General features: G+C 44.0%; 1 protein-coding gene across 1 annotated transcript in view; it reads left to right on the top strand.

Moving 5' to 3' along the window:
- LOC126471401 (argininosuccinate synthase) overlaps window positions 1–21,080 on the top strand; it is a 210,465-nt gene that overhangs the window by 179,079 nt on the left and 10,306 nt on the right. The window contains exons 7-9 of the mRNA XM_050099526.1: window positions 1,447–1,589; window positions 19,038–19,176; window positions 19,322–19,423. Coding sequence (XP_049955483.1) covers window positions 1,447–1,589; window positions 19,038–19,176; window positions 19,322–19,423 — 384 coding nt within the window. The remainder of the gene's footprint in view (window positions 1–1,446; window positions 1,590–19,037; window positions 19,177–19,321; window positions 19,424–21,080) is intronic.

Genomic DNA, 21,080 nt, shown 5'->3' with positions numbered 1-21,080 from the left:
TACAATGGATAAACTTTTTACCGTAATTCGATTTATTTTGAGACGGACCACTCCCCAGTTTCAATTTCTTTTTTTTATTTTCTGACCACATCACCTCAAATGTTTTCACTCTTTCACCTTGGAATCCTTCCATATTCAATATTTTTCCCTAAACACTTCTCTGTCAGTTGTTTCATCAGCTTTTACGCTATTTTTTTGTAAATCGTTTTTTGCTTCGTGGATCCAACTTGTTCTTGACTTTTTATTCCACAAATATTTGAAGACCTTTTTCTTTAAACTACTGTCTTGCATTCGATATAAAGGTCCACAAAACACCACTTTTCTTTTCGTCATTACTTTTGATATGTTAACTATGTTTCGATAAGTTTCATCATTACTCGTCATTTCCAACTTCCCATAGTTTTTCGTGGACGTAATATTTTCCTAATGTTTCCCTTCTCTAGTATTTTTAATTTATCGGTATTAAAGTGTAATGCTAACCTTTCACTTGCATGTAGATATTCTGGCTTCAATGCTTTATTGTAATACTTTTTTTTCAATATTAGGCACGCATTTTTTTTAGTATAATAGTCTTTAGTTCTACCATATGGCCTTCTCATTTTCTGTATCCTTTCTGCGATAGCGGTTTTTCTAAACCATTTTCTTGGATTATCTCCCGATGATGATTAAATTTCTTGTCTGTCTTTTGTTGGCCATTTTCTGTTTTCAAAACTTTCAGTGTGTTTTTAATGTCTGTTAAGTTGGTTGGTTGGTTGTCTTGGGGAAGGAGACCAGACAGCGAGGTCATCGGTCTCATCGGATTAGGGAAGGACGGGGAAGGAAGTCGGCCGTGCCCTTTGTAAGGAACCATCCCGGCATTGACCTGGAGCGATTTAGGGAAAGCACGGAAAACCTAAATCAGGATGGCCGGACGCGGGATTGAACCGTCGTCTTCCCGAATGCGAGTCCAGTGTCTAACCACTGCGCCACCCCGTTCGGTGTTAAGTTGATTGATTTATTTATTTATTCTGCAGTACTTCATAAGCATACTGGCAATTTCTTCTAAAATATTATTGTTTCTTCATTTAATTGATAAGACAGATAGTCTTTCTGAGGCCGACTGAAATGTGTGCCCTGTAATGGCATCCCCTTCGTATTTGTGATTGATGGTTTTGCCATTAAAGATTTTTTCCGAGAATCTGATTTCTCAAACTGCTGCAATTTGAATTTTATTTTTTTCTAAAAGGATCTCTAGTTCTTTTGTTTCCAGTGTTGAGCAAAGAATTTACATTTAATTTAAAGGGTCTAAAAATAACTATTTCTTAAAATTTGTTTTAGAAGGATCCCGAGGATGCTCTGATTCAAACCTCTGCTGTTGCTGGGACTTTTCGAATTGCCATCTGGGGCACTGCATTACTTTAGTCTGATAAACAATTTATACAAATTTCTCTGGTCCTCATTTAACAGGTACTCCAGTCGGGGTGAAGAACATAACAACAGGAGAAGAGGAAACCAATCCACTGAAATTATTCAAACTGCTGAACAAGCTCGGTGGTCTCTACGGTGTTGGCAGAATAGACATCGTCGAAAACAGATTCCTCGGACTCAAGGTAAATAAGTACTGTAACAAGTTGTATAGGTATTTCACATCTGAAAGTAAGTTTCTGTGAATATTCTAAGGGAATCAAAAAGCTTATCGCATAGTTTTAATGTCGAACAAAATTAACGCATAGAAATAACGGCAAGGCTTCCACGGCATTGATTTTTACTCCATAATAGAGTCCTATATAGAGGGAGAGGCTGCTATGACAGGAAACTCAGAGTGTATCCAGAACGACTATATACAGCCGTGTGCTAGATTATAGAGGGCAATGTGGCGCGTTTTCTGACGTACGTGATTCATTTTTCTCATCGTTAACGAGGTAGGGTACCAACAATGTTCTTTAATGAAACTATATATTTTTGTACCGAAGGAAAGATCCTTCAAAGAGGACTTCAGTGACATAACCTGTGTGGAAATTGAACAAGCAGTACAAGATAAGAGCGTAACAACCACTGTCCCACTGCCAGGGGAAGAAGATATGTCCTACTGCACGAAATGTAAGCCATCGCATAACTCAGATACTATTCCTGTGTTTATTATTATTATTACTGTCATATCAAGTTCTCAAAATGTGAACTTGAGTATTGACCCATGGTATAAAGCGATTCCGGAGAGACATACGGCACGTTGACTATCATCTGGACTTATCGCAGCACAGAGCTGTGTTTTACTATATTTCGTATCTTCGAGAGACTTTGTTTCCAAATAGTCTCCTTCTTTTAATTTTCTCCATTGATAAAAGTTCTGAAGCGTTAAGTCTGGTGAGTATGCAGGTAATTTTGCGTGTACCGAAACATCTAACTGCCTCCAAATATTCTGTTAAGATGGGTTGTAATTATCTTTGTGCAATAGCGGGACATCGTCATGTTGGTACCACGGGATTTGCTTATGCCTTGTGAGATTCCACATGGATTGTGAGATTTCTACGAGGATACTAGATCCTTAAGGCTACTTAGAGTCCCATGACTAAAGCGGGGACCAGTGATACAATTCATGAAAAGCCCACGCCATTCGTTGGCAGGCCAACGTCGTTGTTTATCTAGTACCCTAGGCCAGCGTGGATTTTCAACCGAACATTAAGCATATTGCGAAGATTAATTTCACCACGGTTTGCAAATGATACTGGGACATGAACGTCGTGCCAGGCTAATGACAGTTGATACTTTGTGATACCTGTCGTAGATATTTGACGAGCCAGTCTATTAGAAATAGCGGGATGTTACCAACAATTAGTATATCTCGAAAGCCACAGACGGCAAAGCTGTAGCTCCTTGAAAACATTCTTGTGTCTGTATAAAAACAAGTCAACCACCTACCGTATATCAGTAGGTGGCACGTTCTCTCAGGAGTGCCACATGGGTCAATCCTAATCTCAATTTTGTTTTTCTTGTATGTCGATGATATTTCGTCGGTTCTGTGATTCTGTGGTATCATTTTTATGCCGGCTACTTTCAGCTTTACTTGAGTCGTGGACCTGAAGATATAATACCGTGGTCGTCTAGATGAATGATGATTTGTCTTCAGTGGTAACATGGGCGCAAAACCTGGGACATAAACTAAATGCCAAGAAAGATTTGTCTGTGTTCATACAGTGTCTGCATGTTACATTATAATGTCCTTCAGATATGCACGCATGCCGAAAGGAACAGACACTGTTTCACGATTCACAGCTGTAGTAAGTATTACCAAAAGGATTCGCAAATTACGAATACGTTTTCACGTCAGTTGTATATTTTATTAGTGGCACATGAAAATTTGTGCCGTACTAGGACTCGAATCCGGACTTCCCGCCTAACGCGAGCGGCCGTCTTAACCATTTTTTTTCCTGTTAAAATAAAGAAAAACGCAAAAGATTGAAACAAAATGTGACATTCAATTTGTGATTTTGATTTATAGAGGCCTGTAATTCTTTTTGCTCAATTCCTTGCGGAATTTTCATGATGAATTATAAATTAAAACAGGCATTTGAAAAAAAAGGAAACAAAAGTAGCATAGACGGGTCTCGAACCAGGGTCGTCTGGACGGGAGTCTCGCTCACTTGCCACTTTTTGTAAAATTTTGTCGTCTTCCTTTTTTTATTTATTTTTTTGGTGCATTCTGTCTTCTTCCTTTTTTTCAATAATCTTTATTGTACAAACTAACAGTACATATATATACACAATGCAACAGTTCTTAAAGGTACCATTTAAAAACATAGAAATGATTGTTAGTTAAACAAAAAATATTAGAAAAACATTAAATACTACAAAATATAACATATATATACTAAGATAGTATCTGTTCTTGGTATATATAGTTAAGGCTCACCGGCCACTTGACCATCTTCTTCTTATGTGCGAATGCACAAACAGTGCCCGAACTCTTACGGGAATCGGCAACGCGCCGCGAGCAATGAGTATAATGGGCGGGGGCACTACGAATGTAGTGCGGGACAATACGTTGACAATGTGGGTTTCGTGGGAGGCGTGCCAGAGATAAATCCCTGCAGTCGCGCTATCCTCTGTGTCCTCGGTGGCTCAGATGGATTTGCCGGCACGGTAGCTCAGCGTGTTCGGTCAGAAGGTTAGCTGCCCTCTGTAATAAAAATAACTGAGTCAATCGATCCACAACGAACTTAATTACGACGTCCGCCCCGAGCAGAGGCAACGAACAAAACTGAACAAAATGAGATTAAAAAAAATGGATAGAGCGTTTGCCATATAAGCAGGTGATCCCGGGTTCGAGTCCTGGTCGGGGCACACATTTTCATCTGTCCCCGTTGCCGTATGTCAACGCCTGTAAGCAGCTAAGGGTGTTCATTTCATTGTAAAATATAACATATTCTGTCTTGTTCCTTCCTTTTTTTCTGAGGGTGGGTAAGATAGTTTTCGGGTGAGGGCGCTATGCACGGTCACAACTTTGTACCAGAAGTCAAGGACTGTATGCGGACCACTCTGAAAGAGGTATTCTGAAGCCTGTCCTCGAAACCAGATGAGTGTATGGTGCTTAGCAAGAAGGTGGTGAAATGTCTGGGGCAACAACAAGAAATCTGGGGTTACCGTCGTTGGCGGGCCACGATTCGTTGGATGAGGAGCCATACGTTTCGTTTGAGGGGGCGCGTAAGACGGGGCTCGTCGGTGTCTTCGAGCTGACAGTCAGGGCAGAGTGGGGAGGTGGCCAGTCCTATGCGATGAAGTCGACTATTAGCCGGGAATTTGCGATAGACTAAAACATACCAGAGTGCAGACACAGACGACGGTAAAAAGGGTGCATGCACACACCCCCAGACCGTTCGCCAGTTAATGTCAGTGTGCTGTAGGACCATGGCGTCGCAAGGGTTGGACAGCATGAACAAACGATAATAAGCTTTTGTACGGGGAGGACGGGTGACAGGAAGATCGGCCCGAGCCTAGCTGGTTCTATGAAACAATTGGCGTCGTGGTACAATAATGGAGAAATAGGTGCCACAGTGTGCGGTGGATCGAGAGAAAACCATTTCGGTTATCCGTGCGCGTCTCCCGGGCCGCCCCAAACTTCCATATGTCATGTTGTCCGTATCCCCTATGCTCGCACTTCGTAATTCCACACAGGGAGAGACAAATTTTCATTATCGTTCTTTTAGCCCGTCGAGGCATATGTACCAATGAATCACACAATGTCGGTGTTTATACAGTGTCTGTATGTTACAGATATTGTGCAGATTGTTGATATGCATGCCTCTACGGGATAAAATGGGGATAATAAAATTTTTCCTCTCCCTCTGAGGAATTACGAAGTGCGAGCGTTGGGGATATGGACAACATGACAAATGGAAGTTTGGGTCGGTCCGGGAGACGTGCACGGATAGCCGAAATGGTTAAGACGGCCACTCGCGATAAGCGGCAAGTCTGGGTTCGAGTCTTGATCTGGCCCAAATTGTCATGTGCCGCTAATAAAATATAGCCTACAGTTTTCCTGAAAACATATTCGCAGTTTACGGATCCGTTTCGTAATAAATGCAAGAATGTGATAAGTTATCTTGCATCCTATCAGAAATTCGTGAGTTCAGAGGTCCACGAACAATTGCCTCCTCTTCTGTTCAAAAGTATTCCAATACTATATCAGGCAACAGCGAAGAACTTCGGTGTCACTTTGGATGAACACCTCAAGTAGGCAGAAAATATTATCGCCATCTGCCAGAAGACTTCCGTTCGCCTCCGTGTCTTCAAAAATTTCGGACGGTATTTTCACACGATGTGAAACGGAAACTCTAGTGCTCAGAGCCATTTGAACCAACTAAAATAGCGAGAATCTTGCATTTCAGAAGAAGAAATAAAAGAAAATAGGAAAGTAAGTAGACTTGTATTAGAGATCCTACCACCTAGCTATCTCGGGTGTCAGGACTCGGCAAATCATCGAGCCTGTCATATTCGAGGTAACGTACAAAATACATCTTTAATACTAATTTGATAAATTTTTGTGCCAGATGTGTATTGTATTACTCTTATATTACATTTGTTACAGGTTATTTGTGCTTTATACAGAGCATAATTAATACATTATCAAACGGACAGCACAGCAGCTTCTAATCTGGCCTGACGTATCACCTATTAAAAGTAAATTGGCTAAGGATGCTTCGGAAAGGTCCCATTAGTGTCCTTCCTCAGCCACTACTACTGAATTGTAGGGCTAGAGCAAAGCAGTTCCAAAAGCAACGCCCTGCACCTATATCTGCATCAATACTCCGCAAGCCACCTTGTGGTGTTTGGTGGAGGGTGCTTCGTGTACCATTGTCGCTTCCCTCTTTCCTGTTTCAGTCGCGAATGATTCGCGAGAAGAAGGATTGCTGGTAACCCTCCGTCTGAGCTCGAATCTCTTTGATTTTGCGTTTATGGTATTTCGCGAGACATACATAAGAATACGATATATTGCTTGACTCTTCCATGAACGGAACTCCCGGAATTTTGATAGTAAACTACGTCGTGATGCAGAACGCATCTCTTGCAGAGTCTGCGACTGGAGTTGGCTAATCAGCTCCGTGCACTTTCGAGCTTATTAAATGAACCTGTAACGAAACGGGCGGCTCTTCTTTGGACCGCCGGCGTGGGTGGCCGAGCGGTTCTAGGCGCTTCAAAAAAGTGGTTCAAATGGCTCTGAGCACTATGGGACTTAACATCTTAGGTCATCAGTCCCCTAGAACTCAGAACTACTTATACCTAACTAACCTAAGAACATCACACACATCCGTGCCCGAGGCAGGATTCGAACCTGCGACCGTAGCAGTCCCGCGGTTCCGGACTACAGCGCCTAGAACCGCACAGCCACCGCGGCCGGCAATCTAGGCGCTTCAGTCGGGAACCGTGCGACCGCTACGGTCGCAGGTTCGATTCCTGCCTCGGGCACGGATGTGTGTGTTGTCCTTAATGCTATGCGGAGTATACTTGTAAATTCGGAGCTCCCACGGGTCCTACGTGAACTAAAAAGTGACATTCTGTGCATACAGGAGCCCTACACTAGACAAGGGCATATCCCCAACTTTCCTCCAAGTGCGGTGACAGTTGCGGAGGGGACAGGCTGCATGGCATCTGTCATAATCCTAAACAAAGAAATACATCCAGTCAAAATTACAGAACTCTGTTCCGAGCACCTAGTTACAGTTGAAGTCACACACAAGGGGGATACTTGAATCATCGCGTCGCTGTACGCCCAATTCTGTCATTGCATCAAACCATACGCAGACCTTATCAGAGATGTTGCGCAATACGCTGGCAACAAAAAACTTCTCATCTGTGCAGACATAAATGCCAGATCAACCCTGTGGCATTCAGACAGAACTGACGACAGAGGTAGAATAATAAATGACATCATCCAAGAAAACAGACTACACGTACTCAACAAGGAGGACATCACCCGACTCACATTGGACACAACGGTCATTCATCCAACATAGACATCACCCTCGTTAATAATGCCGCAATCAACCACGTACGAGACTGGACCGTACATGACCAGATCACTGCTAGCGACCACAACATCATCACACTAACCTTAAGTGGCACACCAAACGTCAACACAGAAACACTACCAAAAAGACTATTATTTGACAAAACAGACTGGGACAGGGTCAGACAAAAAATACATGAGCACATACCGCAAGACATCACCGGCAGTGTTGATTACAGAGCACACATGCTGACAGATATCATCACACACGCACAGAACACCTGCATACCCACACAAAGAATGACAAAACACCAAAATATTCCCTGGACTACACAATTAACACGACTCAAACAAGACTCAAAACGTAAACGTAAACTTTACCAACGAACAATTTCAGATAGAGAAAGACAATTACGACTACACGACTACCGGCTTGCCAAGGATAAATATAAACTTGAGCTGAATAAGACCAGGAAAGACCATTGGAACAGCCATGTAGCAGCACAAACACAACTAAACATTTGGGGGGAACCATACAAAATCATGACAGAGAAAATTAAGAGCCCACTGGTTCTGGGAACGCTGCGACAGAAGGATGGTGAGATGACTAAGGGCTGGAGACGCACTGCGGAGTTCCTGCTGAGCAAACTCCTGCCCGACGACATCGCAGACACAGACACACCACAACATGCAGCACTGAGACGCGAAGTACACACAGTATACACCACACCAACGGTCACCTGTCCATTTGCGCAGGAAGAAGTGGCGACAGCGATCTCAGAACTCAAAAACAAAAAGGCGCCTGGACCGGATGGTATCCACTCTGAGGTACTGAAACAAATTGCACCGCAGATCACCTCGTTTCTCACAACGTTGTTAAACGATGCATTAAGGCTGGGCCGTGTGCCTGCAGTGTGGAAGACCTCGAAGGCGGTTATCATCAAAAAGGCTCCAGACAAAGACCCATCAGACTCCAAGTCATACAGACCAATTTGCCTTATCAATACACTCGGTAAAGTACAAGAAAAACTACTCTGCAAAAGACTACAAGCACACCGAACACTACGGGGACTGACACCACACCAATACGGCTTCAGGGAAGGGAAATCTATAGACGACGCAATTAACAGAGCACTCCAAATAGTACTCGACACACCCTCCAAATACACACTTGCAATTATGATAGACATCTCAGGTGCCTTCGACAACCTCTGGTGGCCGGCCTTGTTCAAGAGGCTCAGACACTTGCAGGTACCGGAGTCTCTGTATAATAGTTTCATGGACTACTGCAGAGACAGAACGGTCGTTTGGCAAATGGACAACCAGAAAGTGATTAAACGAATTACAAAAGGCTGTCCACAAGGGTCGATCTGCGGCCCCATCTTCTGGGACATAGTTATAGAACCGCTCCTACAGTTACTAGAGGAGCACATCTTGACAGATGGAGCTGTCCCTTATGCTGATGATCTACTCGTCGTAGTTTCAGCAAATAACCGTGCCCAGCTAGAAGAAAGAGCCAATGGAACACTTAGGACAATAACCCAATGGTGCACAGATAATAAATTAAAGATAGCAGGAAACAAAACAACTTATACATTGCTAAAGGGTATCCTGCGCAGGAACCCAATAGTCAAAATCGGGGACACAAACATAAAAAGACTAGCAGTCACACGCTATCTAGGAGTATACATTGATGAACGATTGAACTTCCACGAACACATGCGAATATGCACAAACAAAGCAGAAAAGATACTACACAAACTGGCTAGGCTAAATTCGGAACAATTCAGACTACCCCTGTCAGTGACACGAACATACCATTGCGCTCTCTTCGAGTCAGTACTATGCTTTGGTGCCAGTACGTGGGCCCACAGGTTAAATCTCTCAACCAACAGAACCATTGTACGTCGAGGCCAAAGAAGTGTTCTACTTCGACTAACAGGGGCATTCAACACAACATCAAATGACGCACTATGTGTCGTCATGGGAATTTTCCCCATAGATATCACCATCAGGTACCGCGCAGCAATGTACTGGCTTAGGATGGGGAGAATAGACCAGGTTCGGCAGACCACTGGTGTACCGACTGAGACAACACGCCAACTCAGAGCATGGCGAGTGGATACCTGGCAGAGCGAGAAGGGCCAACAGCGATAAGGGCCGCCGTGTATACAACTTCTTCCCTGACATCCGGGAAAGACTAAAACTAAAACATATTGATCCCAGCCGCGGTATGGTACATTTCATCACAGGACATGGCCCTTATCCCACGCACCTGTACCGCGTGAGTCTGCAGCAGACTAATAGATGCACATGCGGGGAAGAAGGTTCCCCTGAACATACTGTCTTCTTCTGCGGACAACGCACGAACATAAGACACACAGTACACATTAATCGCCTGAACACACAGAACGAACTACATGCCATAATACGCGACCCGGAAAGGTGGACTGAACTCAACAAACTAACGGACGAAATCTCGAAGATCCAACAAATAGAATACTTGCGCAACAGACCCTACCGAAGGCAAGTCGGCCCAAACAGACGTCACGATGCCCAGGGGGACACAGATATGATTAGCACCACGAGTGATGAAGAAGAAACAGATACAGACCAGGGCACGAACACAGATATTGAAGCGTCCAGCGCGGATGATTCATAGTGTCAACCAAGTCAAATTCAAAGAACAGACTGGAACAACCGACAAGAGGTGCACAAGTCACACACAATCCTAAAAACAGATTGCACCTTATATATAAATAGTTAACAGCATCTCCATGTCCAATAAGAGCTTAAAGCTAGGTACCTCTTCAAGGGACCTACGCCTTCCGTTAAGAGGCGGCGCACGTCCTGGATGGAAGGATCTTAATTGTGGTTCCTCTCTTTTGAGCCCAACCCGACGGATACCTATGGTAGATCGGGGAAAACCACCGTTCAGGTCGTGCTGTCGGCGGGGCCGGGAGGTGCTTGCGCCTGATGTACTCTACTAGGAGCCTTGTAGGCTCAACACAAACCGTTAGCGTCATTACCTTATTACTTTTACCACGAGTACCCTTTCATTAGCAACTTTGAGCCAAGCACAAAATCAGTTACCTCTCTATTGTACATCGTAAATATTTTAGCAGGCTGGACATGGAGGTCTTAGTCTTAGTTTCTAGCTTTAACGTACCCTAATCTCTTCTAGTTAAGGTAGTTTTTAGGATGGTAGATGTTAAAGGCATGGTGAGCGACGGCCAGCGTCTTGAGGGTCATTCCAAAACCCGGGCCTCCGCCCACAACCAGGTGACGGGCAATATTATACCTATAACTTCTCCATTCAGTTCTCTTCCTTCCTTCTTTCTAAATATTTAATTTCGTTTTGTTTATTAATATCTTACTTGATTTTGTATTAGTTATAAGTTTTTCTAATGCTGCACAAAGAAAGATATCAAATGGATCTAAACAGAGCCCGCCTCCACGTGGCGGGATACGGGCAACGGTGTGAGTGGGGACGGGAGCCGGTGTGGTGTTACTTTCAGTCACTGCGGATCCCGGACCCAGTCACAGCGGCTAAGTGGCAATATACGACCCACCATAAGAAATTAGACGGTGGGTCATAAAATATAAGCAGCTAGTGAAAAAAAAGTGTCCTTAGGTTAGTTAGGTTTAAGTAGTTCTAAGTTCTAGGGGACTGATGACCTCAGATGTTAAGTCCCATAGTGCTCAGAGCCATTTGAACCATCTTCTTTGGACCTTTTTTATTTCCGCGATCGATTCTAATGGCACGGATCCCAGACTGACAAGCAATATTCAGTTACAACCCGTACGAGCGTTTTGGAAGCTACCTCCTTTGTGGGTCGACTACACTTCTCGAGGAGTCCCAATGAATCTCATTTTGGCATCTGCCTTACACGCTATTAGTTCTATGTGGTCGTCCCGCTTCAAATAGCTCCGTACGCATACTACTAGATATTTTATGGATGTGACCACTGCCCGCGACTTTTCTCCGTCGAGTACAATACCAGGTATTTGTGCCTATTTATGCGCAAAGTGTTATAGTTGTTTATGTTGAGTGTCAGCTGCCACTCCTTGCACTATGTGGTGATATTCCACAGGTCTTCCCTCATTTCACCACAATTTCCAAGCGTTGCGACATCTTTGTATACAACAGCATCATTCATGAAAAGCCTCATGGAACTGCAGACGTCATTCGCTAGCTCATTCATATGCAAGGTGGATTAGAACTCCACCGACAAACTTACAGTGTGTGTTCAGGGATGCCTTCTGAGTATTTTGGTGTAATGGACACACTCTCTCCAGTAGACCCGCCAGGGTAGCCGAGAGCGCTAACGCGCTGCTTCCTGGACTCGGGTAGGCGCGCCGGCCCCGGATAGAATCCGCCCGGCGGATTAAGGACGAGGGCTGGTGTGCCGGCCAGTCTGGATGTCGTTTTTAGGCGGTTTCCCACATCCCGCTAGGTGAATACCGGGCTGGGCCCCACGTTCCGTCTCAGTTACACGCGTCGCAGACATGTGAAACACGTTCGCACTATTCCACGTTTTACACTAGATGCAGACAGCTGGGGTACACTGATTCCATCCCTGGGGGTACGGGGTGGCGGCAGGAAGGGCATCCGGCCACCCCTAAAACTAACCTTGCCAAATCCGTTCTAACCGCGTCGACCCTGTGATCGCTGCGGGACTATGGCGTAAGCGAAAGAAAGAAAGGACACACTCTCTCCAGTGGTACGCTACAGAATTATTGCATTTCGTTTGGTAGCTTGCTTAATTAGCTTTGTATCTGTATCGCACTCAAAACAGTGCATAAAGGTGCAAATGTCGACGAAATGTGCTCTCTGTCTTGTCTGGAATCAAATTTGTTCCATTCACTCATGGTAATTGTTGTTGACAACAGTAATGTCCAATTTAGTCTATGCCCTCAAACTTGAATTCAGCACTGCTCGGCTATGTCTTGGGCTTGTTTTTTCGACAATCATATTCTACGTTAACAGTGATACATAGCAGTAAAGATGGATTTAGTGATGACGAGTAGCCCTCCTGTATGGGCTCGCTGAATGCAGCTGAAGAGCCACACAACGACGCTGTGCAGCGCTGTTGCTGTACAGACGGCAACCCAGTCGCAGTACTGCAGCATCACACCGAGGTGCGAAAGTCATGGGACACACATACAGATGGCGGGAGTATCTCATACACGAGGTATAAAAGGACAGTGTACTGGTGGAGCTGTCACTTGTACTCAGGTGATTCATAAGGAAAGGTTTCCGACGTGACGTGATTATGGCCGGACGACGCGAATTAACAGACTCTGAACGCGGAATGAGAGTTGTAGTTGAATTGCATTGTATTGTATGGGAATGGGGACCTATAAACGACGGAGAGGCTTCGTCCTCGTCGTAGCCCGCAGTGGTACACAACCCCACAACACTCACTCCACCGCCGCCCCACACCGAACCCAGGGTTATTGTGCGGTTCGGCCCCCAGTGCCCAGTGGACCGCCCCCCCCCCCCCCCCCCCCCCGCCTCTACGCCCCTGGGAACGTCTAACACCAGGCGAGTATAACCCCAATGTTTGCGTGGTAGAGTAATTATGGTGTACGAGTACGTGGAGGGGAAGTGTTTGCACAGCAATCGCCGACATTGTGTAACTGAGGCGGAATAAGGGGAACCAGCCCGCATTCGCCGAGGCAGATGGAAAACCGCCTTTTAAACCATCCACAGACTGGCCGGCACACAAGACCTGGACACTAATCCGCCGGGCGGATTCGTGCCTGATACCGGCACGCCTTCCCGCCCGGAAAGCAGTGTGTTAGACCGCACGGCTAACTGGGCGGGCTAGAGCTGTAGTTAGACGCATGGGACATTTAATTTCGGAAATCGTTAGGGACTTCAATATTCCGAGATCCACAGTGTCAAGAGTGTGTCGAGAATACCAAATTTTAGGCATTACATCACGATGGACAGCGCAGTGGCCAACAGACTTCGCTTAAGGGGCTCCGGAACGCCCTGTACTTGCAATGTTAAAATAACTCTTATAAATTACATCTTTCCTCACAAAGTATTTGAGGTAGGAAGTTGAACTTTTTACAGATTATTTATTGGAATATGGGCTACAACTTAACACAGGGATTTTACAAAATTTTAGTTCAGTTATTAAAGATGATTTTTTTTCAATTTTAATGAAAATTCACAACATTTTTTTTGCAATTTTTTATTTATATATTCAAAAATATACAGTTTTTTGGAAAAAGGCTGTGTTAAATTATGCAGAAGGTACTGTGTAACATTTACTGAAAGTTTGAAACAAATATGTTTGGAAGATCCTTAGAAAACATGTAATTAATATGAGAAAATAAAAGTTTTGGGAATCGAGCGACAAAGATTGGATTAACTTTTTAGTGCATTCCAGGTCCATAGGATGGATTATCTTCATCCTCTGCAAACTCCTCCTCCAGCTTCCTCTTGTTCCTTCTCCTGTTTACTCTTGCTTGTATTTCTAGACTCTTTACAGCCCTGTCTGCAGCCCGAAGGCGTTCCTTGTCTAAAGCAAGCATCGCTCGTTGTTGTGTTCGTAGATTTTGCTACCATTTTCTTCAGTTGCAGTTACTGCAACACTGTTCCAAAAGGTGGTCATGTATGAACACTTATCACATTTCAGTTGTATTTCACTAGCAAGTCCTACGTGCTTTATTATGGAGAGTTCCAGACCAACTTCACTACAATGAATACATCTTACACAGTTTGAAAAAATTCCTTTGAGAACCGACATATCAAATATTTTATTCACATCCGATTCGCCCATAAAACATTCATAGTTTTCACTCATTGAACCAAGCTTCTTCTGTGAAGTATTTTCTTTTCCACTTTGACTGCTATGGGCAGGTGTACTTGAGAGGTTAGGTTCACTCACTTGGTTATCGTCTTTATTGTTTACAGTAATAACACATACCTTTGGCTTTCCAAAATTTCTCCTTTTCTTAAAAGCCTTCAGAGGATTTCTAATAACGTTACTTTTACTCATTATTATACTTCAACAAAACAGAGACTCAAGAAACAGAATTAATTACGAATATTTTCGAGATAACGACAGAGTAAATAAACAGGAAACAATCGACAATCACACCAGCGATATATATTGAACCATCACAGGTTAGCCACAACACATACTTTATCTCACATCACTAAAATGTACCTGATGAACACGGACGTTAATAACAACACCATTTGACAGCAGTTTAACAGCGCCACAGTGGGTCACGCCCATGTAGAACACATTTCAAAAAAAATTTAAAAATAGTTGTAGTCTTCGGAATTGAATAAATTATATATCTATTAAAAGGTAATAGTCTGCAGATTCAGAAAACGCAAAAAAGTAAAAATTGAACTTTTCATGATTTTGAGCCTTTCCGGAGCCCCTCAACAACAGAGAGCAGCGGCCTATACGTAGAGTTGTAAGTGCTAACAGACAAGCAACACTGCGTGAGATAACTGCATAATTCAATCTGGGATATATGACGAAAATATCCGTTAGGACAGTGTGGTGACATCTGGTCTTAATGGGCTATGTTAGCTGATGACCGAAGCGAATGCCTTTGTTAACTGCACGACATCGCATGCAGCGCTTCTTCTGGGGTCGTGACCATATCGTTTGGGCCCTGGACGACTGGGAAACTGTGGCCCGGTCAGATGAGTATTGATTTCAGTTGGTAAGAGCTGATGGTAGGATCCGAGGTTGTGCAGACCCCACAAAGCCATGGACCCAAGTTGTCAACAAGGCACTGTGCAAGTTGACCGCGCGGTCTTGGGCGCGATGTCACTGATTGCGAGGCTCCTCCCCCCCGGAGGTTCGAGTCCTCCCCCGGGCATGCCTGTGTGTGTGTGTGTGCGTGTGTGTGTGCGTGTGTGTGTGTGTGTGTGTGTGTGTGTGAGTGTTGTTCTTAGCATAAGTTAGTTTAAGTTAATTAAGTAGTGTGTAAGCCTGGGGACAGATGACCTCAGCAGTTTGGTCCCTTAGGAATTCACACACATTTGAACAGTTTTTTGCAAGCTGGTGGCTCCACAATAGTGTGGGCTGTGTTTACACGGAACAGACTGGGTCCTCTGGTCCATCTGAACCGATCATTGACTGGAAATGGTTATGTTCTGCTACTTGAAAAGCCGGCCGGTGTGGCCGTGCGGTTCTAGGCGCTTCAGGCTGGAACCGCGTGACCGCTACGGCCGCAGGTTCGAATCCTGCCTCGGGCATGGATGTGTGTGATGTACTTAGGTTAGTTAGGTTTAATTAGTTCTAAGTTATAGGCGACTGAAGACCTCAGAAGTTAAGTCGCATAGTGCTCAGAGCCATTTGAACCTTTTTTTTTTTTTGCTACTTGAAAACCATTTGCAGTCATGCGTGGACTTTATCGTCTCAAACATCGATAGAATTTTTATGAATGACAATGGGCCATGTCATAGGGCTACAGTTGTTCACGATTAGTTTGAGGAACAATCTGGAAAATTCGAGGGAATTATTTGGCCACCCAGATCGCCCAGCATCAATGCCATCGAACATTTATGGGACATAATAGAGAGGTAAGTTCGTACACAAAATCCTGCACCGGCAACACTTTCGCAACTGTGGGCGACTGTAGCGGTAGCATGGCTCGATATTTCTGCTGGCGACTTTCAACGACTTGTTAAGTCAATGCCACGTCGAGTTGCTGTACTGTCCCGAGAGAAAGAAGGTCCGACACGATATTAGGAGCTATCCCACGACTTTTGTCACCTCAGAGTATTCCGATGTGTCATAGTTCTGTTTTTCTGGTGATTCCATCAAGACGGTTTCATTTTTGTTTCCATCTGTGTGCCTGCTTATTTGCAGCTGTGTTCAGACTTGTGCACCAGGTGACTGGCTAGTTGTGCTGGGAAGGCAGGACTCACAGTAAGGAACCCGTTGTTTAGCGTGCAAGATGCGGCCCGTCTGATGCGTGCAGAAGGGACTGGTTCTTGGAGCAAGCAGTACATCGTTATGCAGATCCACCAACGGTCGATCGTCGGTCATTCGCGCGTATGTCTTTGGACTCACATTTCGTTCGATATCGTTCTAAAAACGGAATCAGATTCACTTCATCAATTAGATGGGTAAAATTTCATAGAAACATAAAAGCATTATTACGGAAACCTACAAAGCCGTAAAATCCACCGACAATTGGTGTGCTGCTGTCCGGTCATTAAGTGTTACAGCAAGTAAATGTGCTTTTCCTGTGTTTCGATACTGATCACAATGTCACTGTCGCTTGAGTAACTGTCCAGCACAACAGTAAGTTCAAATGGGTTGCAATTGTGAATCTGAAAAACAAAACGTATGTAGTTTGTCAGCTAATAATATAGCCATATTAATCGTCAGTTATGAGACTGTGGCACTGCTGAGATGAATTTAGAAATGAAAGTCATGGATTTGATTTCGGGAGGTGTCAAGTTCTAATCCTGGGTCCAGTGGTCTCAGAGAAAATTGGCTCGTAGGGTTTCTGTTAATGACTTCTGGTGAAGAAAGATATATGGCAATAAATACGCACCTTGGTCGATTTGGATCAACAACAGCAACAAAACAAGAAAAGAATATGAAATTCTTGTAAATTACGGTTCCGTTCAATTACGGTTTCAATTAAGGTTTCAAAAAACCGTTCTAAAGCTGGTATAGCCCTCGTTTTTCCTTACAATTTTTCTCTGCATAATGTTGTCCATGTGTTTTCACTTAAGTTTCGCATCTTGTTTGTTGTTTCTGTTGCTGCTGTTAATGGCTGTCTAATATCTCCTGTGATCTTCTCGGGTTGCCAGTCGGGTTGTACCGTCGTATTGTCGCAACATTTCGACGAGTTTCCTACTTGTCATCTTCAGGCAAAGTCTTTATATGTGTTGTGCATAGTTTTTGAACATAAACACTATCATCAAATAATGCACACCCTGGACTCGCATTCTGGAGGACCATGGTTCAATCCCGCGTCCGGCCATCCTGATTTAGGTTTTCCGTGCTTTCCCTAAATCGCTCCAGGCAAATGCCGGAATGGTTCCTTTGAAAGGGCACGGCCGACTTCCTTCTCCGTCCTTCCCTAATCCGATGAGACCGATGACCTCGCTGTTTCGTCTCCTGCCCCAAACAACCCAACCAACCCAAATCATGCATCTGAGTTTGCAGGGTGTTAAAAAATGAAGCATGTGATGGATGTGACAACTTTTTTTGTGTTTTAGATCAAAATCCTTTCTCTGTAAAGACTGTTAAGGGTGTGACGGAGGGAGCGTTTCATTGTTTCATATATTAAGGTTTTATCCCGTTCCATTCACAGAATATAGTGTGGGAAATGTAACTGCTTCTCTGTACGAGCAGTTAGTTAACTGAGTCTCTCTGCCCGATCTCTAGATGATACGTATTTTTCGAGCTGGGAAATATTTGTAGTTTCTTAACTGAAAGATGCTTCTTTAAGCTTTTTAAGCATGTTCTCAGGAAATGAACGGCCGTCTTTCCTCAGAGGTTCGTCAGTAAAGATTTTAATACACTTTTTACAACTCAAACATATTTGTGGCCATTCACACTGCCCTTGTCGTTGAACGATCGACGTATTCTGTTAGTTACGGCTAGCAGGTGGCCTTCCTGAAATTCTTTCAGTACTCTCATTTTAGTTAACTTAATTAACTGCTAAAAATGGAAGGAAGATTAGACTTCAATGTCTTCCCAACGACTAGGGCATCAGAGACGAAGAACAAGCTCGGGTTGGACTTGTGAGTGGGGTGATGCAGTGGCTAAGGCACTGGACTCGCACTCAGGAAGAACAGTCTATTAATACACGTCGGGCAATCCAAATTTAGGTATAGAATGGTTTCCCTAAATAGTTAGAAGTGAATTTCGGTTTGGTTTCTTTAAAACAGTAATAGCCAATTTCTTTTTCACCCTTGTGTAGCCGGCCAGAGTGGCCGTGCGGTTCTGGGCGCTACAGTCTGGAACCGAGCGTCCGCTACGGTCGCAGATTCGAATCCTGCCTGGGGCATGGATGTGTGTGATGTCCTTAGGTTAGTTAGGTTTAATTAGTTCTAAGTTCTAGACGACTGATGACCTCAGAAGTTAAGTCGCATAGTGCTCAGAGCCATTTTGAACCCTTGTGTAGTCTAAGCGTGTATTCCACTCTTAGACTGCGTGATCTGTGGGATGTTAAATCCTAATCTTCCTTACTTTTTTCGAATAGGCTGAGGATGAAGCAGAAAATCTGCAGTGAAGTTTTCGAAGGAACTGTCCTGACGATGTCAGACTGATTGCAGGAGATACCACCTTCATACAGAAAGAAACTTTGCATTTTTAGAGTTAATCCTTGGATGAACTGATGTGGACGCAAACCTCTGAGTATCTATATCGCATCAGAAAAATGGTTCTTGCAGAAACCTGCCAGTCTTTCTCGCATGGTTTGTGGAACGTCTGTTTACTACATATCGCTGCGCCTGTGCTTTTTAATACATTTCTATTCCTGCCTAAAACTGCTCTCAAAATTCTAGTACAGTGAAGTGTAACGACGCAATATTTTTTGTCTCCAGTCACGCGGTGTATACGAGACGCCCGCTGGTAAAATTCTGCATGACGCCCATCTGGACCTGGAGACTTTCTGCATGGATCGCGAGGTCCTTAGAGTTAAAACTTTTCTCAAAGACAAGATGTCAGATTATGTTTACAACGGTAAGAAACAAACTCTTTGCTTGATTTAACTGTAGCTTTTTAGGTTACCTGAATTACAAATCTAAAGATAATCCGTCTTATTTTATGATGTATTGCCATATACAGATGGGGACTTAAACTGATTGCTTGATTTTCGTCGTTTCAGGTTTCTGGTACAGCCCGGAATGTAACTTTGTTCGCGAGTGCATAACTGCATCGCAAAGAAATGTCACAGGATGGGTGCAGGTGGAGCTCTTCAAGGGTTCAGGTATGCACAAATAAGGACACATTTTTACATCTCGCACAGCTGAGGAAAGCTGAAACTAACTACTCCATTTCAAGCGTACTACACATTGTATCGTCAGTTCTGCACATTGGACCAGATAGTTTCTTGATTACAAGAGGATAAACTAAACCACATCGCCACAGAAATGTATACAGCGTGGACAAAATAAAATTGGCTCGGAAAATATTGTAAGACTGACACGGAATTTTACCTTGTTAATGGACAGGAGAACAGCCCGTCGCAGAAAAAACTGGGAAGCATGATTTCGATGCACCAGTTGCTGTCAAATGTGTGCCCATTCACAGTTCCCACGCGCTCTGCTCCGAGTACTTCGCTGTGCCGTTACGTCTGAATGAATGAGAGGAGTAGATGTGATTAATGATCAGTTGAATGCAACACGGAATGGTGTTTACGAGAAAACAGCGCGTGTTGATTGTCGACTGTTAAGTGAAGCACAGTGGAAAACATATGCGGAACTGTCTGAGCAAGAGCTTAAACCTGGAAGTGTTTTGGTAAAATCTACAGCAAAGTCTGAAATCCAAAACTTACTGTATATGTGTGACTATTCTTAGCACGTTCTGTGACGTTCGTTAGCAACGGTCAGTCCCACCTAGGACTTACTGTAAACACACTGGCGAAACAAAAATTGCAGCACCGAGAACCAGTTGTGCGACATAAACGAAAATTCGCAGGCGCTAGGCGCTAGTAGCGGCCTTGCTGTGCTGTTACTGCGAACGGCTGAAAGCAAGGGGAAACTACAGCCGTAATTTCTCCCGAGGGCATGCAGCTTTACTGTATGGTTAAATGATGATGGCGTCCTCTTGGGTAAAATATTCCGGAGGTAAAATAGTCCCCCATTCGGATCTCCGGGCGGGGACTACTCAAGAGGATGTCGTTATCAGGAGAAAGAAAACTGGCGTTCTACGGATCGGAGCGTGGAATGTCAGATCCCTTAATCGGGCAGGTAGATTAGAAAATTTAAGAAGGGAAATGGATAGGATAAAGTTAGATATAGTGGGAATTAGTGAAGTTCGGTGGCAGGAGGAACAAGACTTTTGGTCAGGCGAATTCAGCGTTATAAATATAAAATCAAATAGGGGTAATGCAAGAGTAGGTTTAATAATGAATAATAAAATAGGAGTGCGGGTAAGCTACTACAAACAGAATAGTGAACGCATTATTGTGGCCAAGATAGATTCAAATGGTTCAAGTGGCTCTATGGGACTTAACATCTATGGTCATCAGTCCCCTAGGACTTAGAATTACTTAAACCTGACTAACCTAAGGACAGCACACAACACCCAGTCATCACGAGGCAGAGAAAATCCCTGACCCCGCCGGGAATCGAACCCGGGAACCCGGGCGTGGGAAGCGAGAACGCTACCGCACGACCACTAGTTGCGGACGCCAAGATAGACACAAAGCCCACGCCTACTACAGTAGTACAAGTTTATATGCCAACTAGCTCTGCAGATGACGAAAAAATTGAAGAAATGTATGATGAAATAAAAGAAATTATTCAGATAGTGAAGGGAGACGAAAATTTAATAGTCATGGGTGACTGGAATTCGGCAGTAGGAAAAGGGGGAGAAGGAAACATAGTAGGTGAATATGGATTGGGGGGAAGAAATGAAAGAGG

Source organism: Schistocerca serialis, chromosome 3 (assembly GCF_023864345.2).
Source record: "Schistocerca serialis cubense isolate TAMUIC-IGC-003099 chromosome 3, iqSchSeri2.2, whole genome shotgun sequence".
In the NCBI taxonomy this organism is placed as follows: Eukaryota; Metazoa; Arthropoda; class Insecta; order Orthoptera; family Acrididae; genus Schistocerca; species Schistocerca serialis.
The sequence above is the reverse complement of the archived record's forward strand: the minus strand, read 5'-3'. Positions and strand labels throughout refer to the sequence as shown.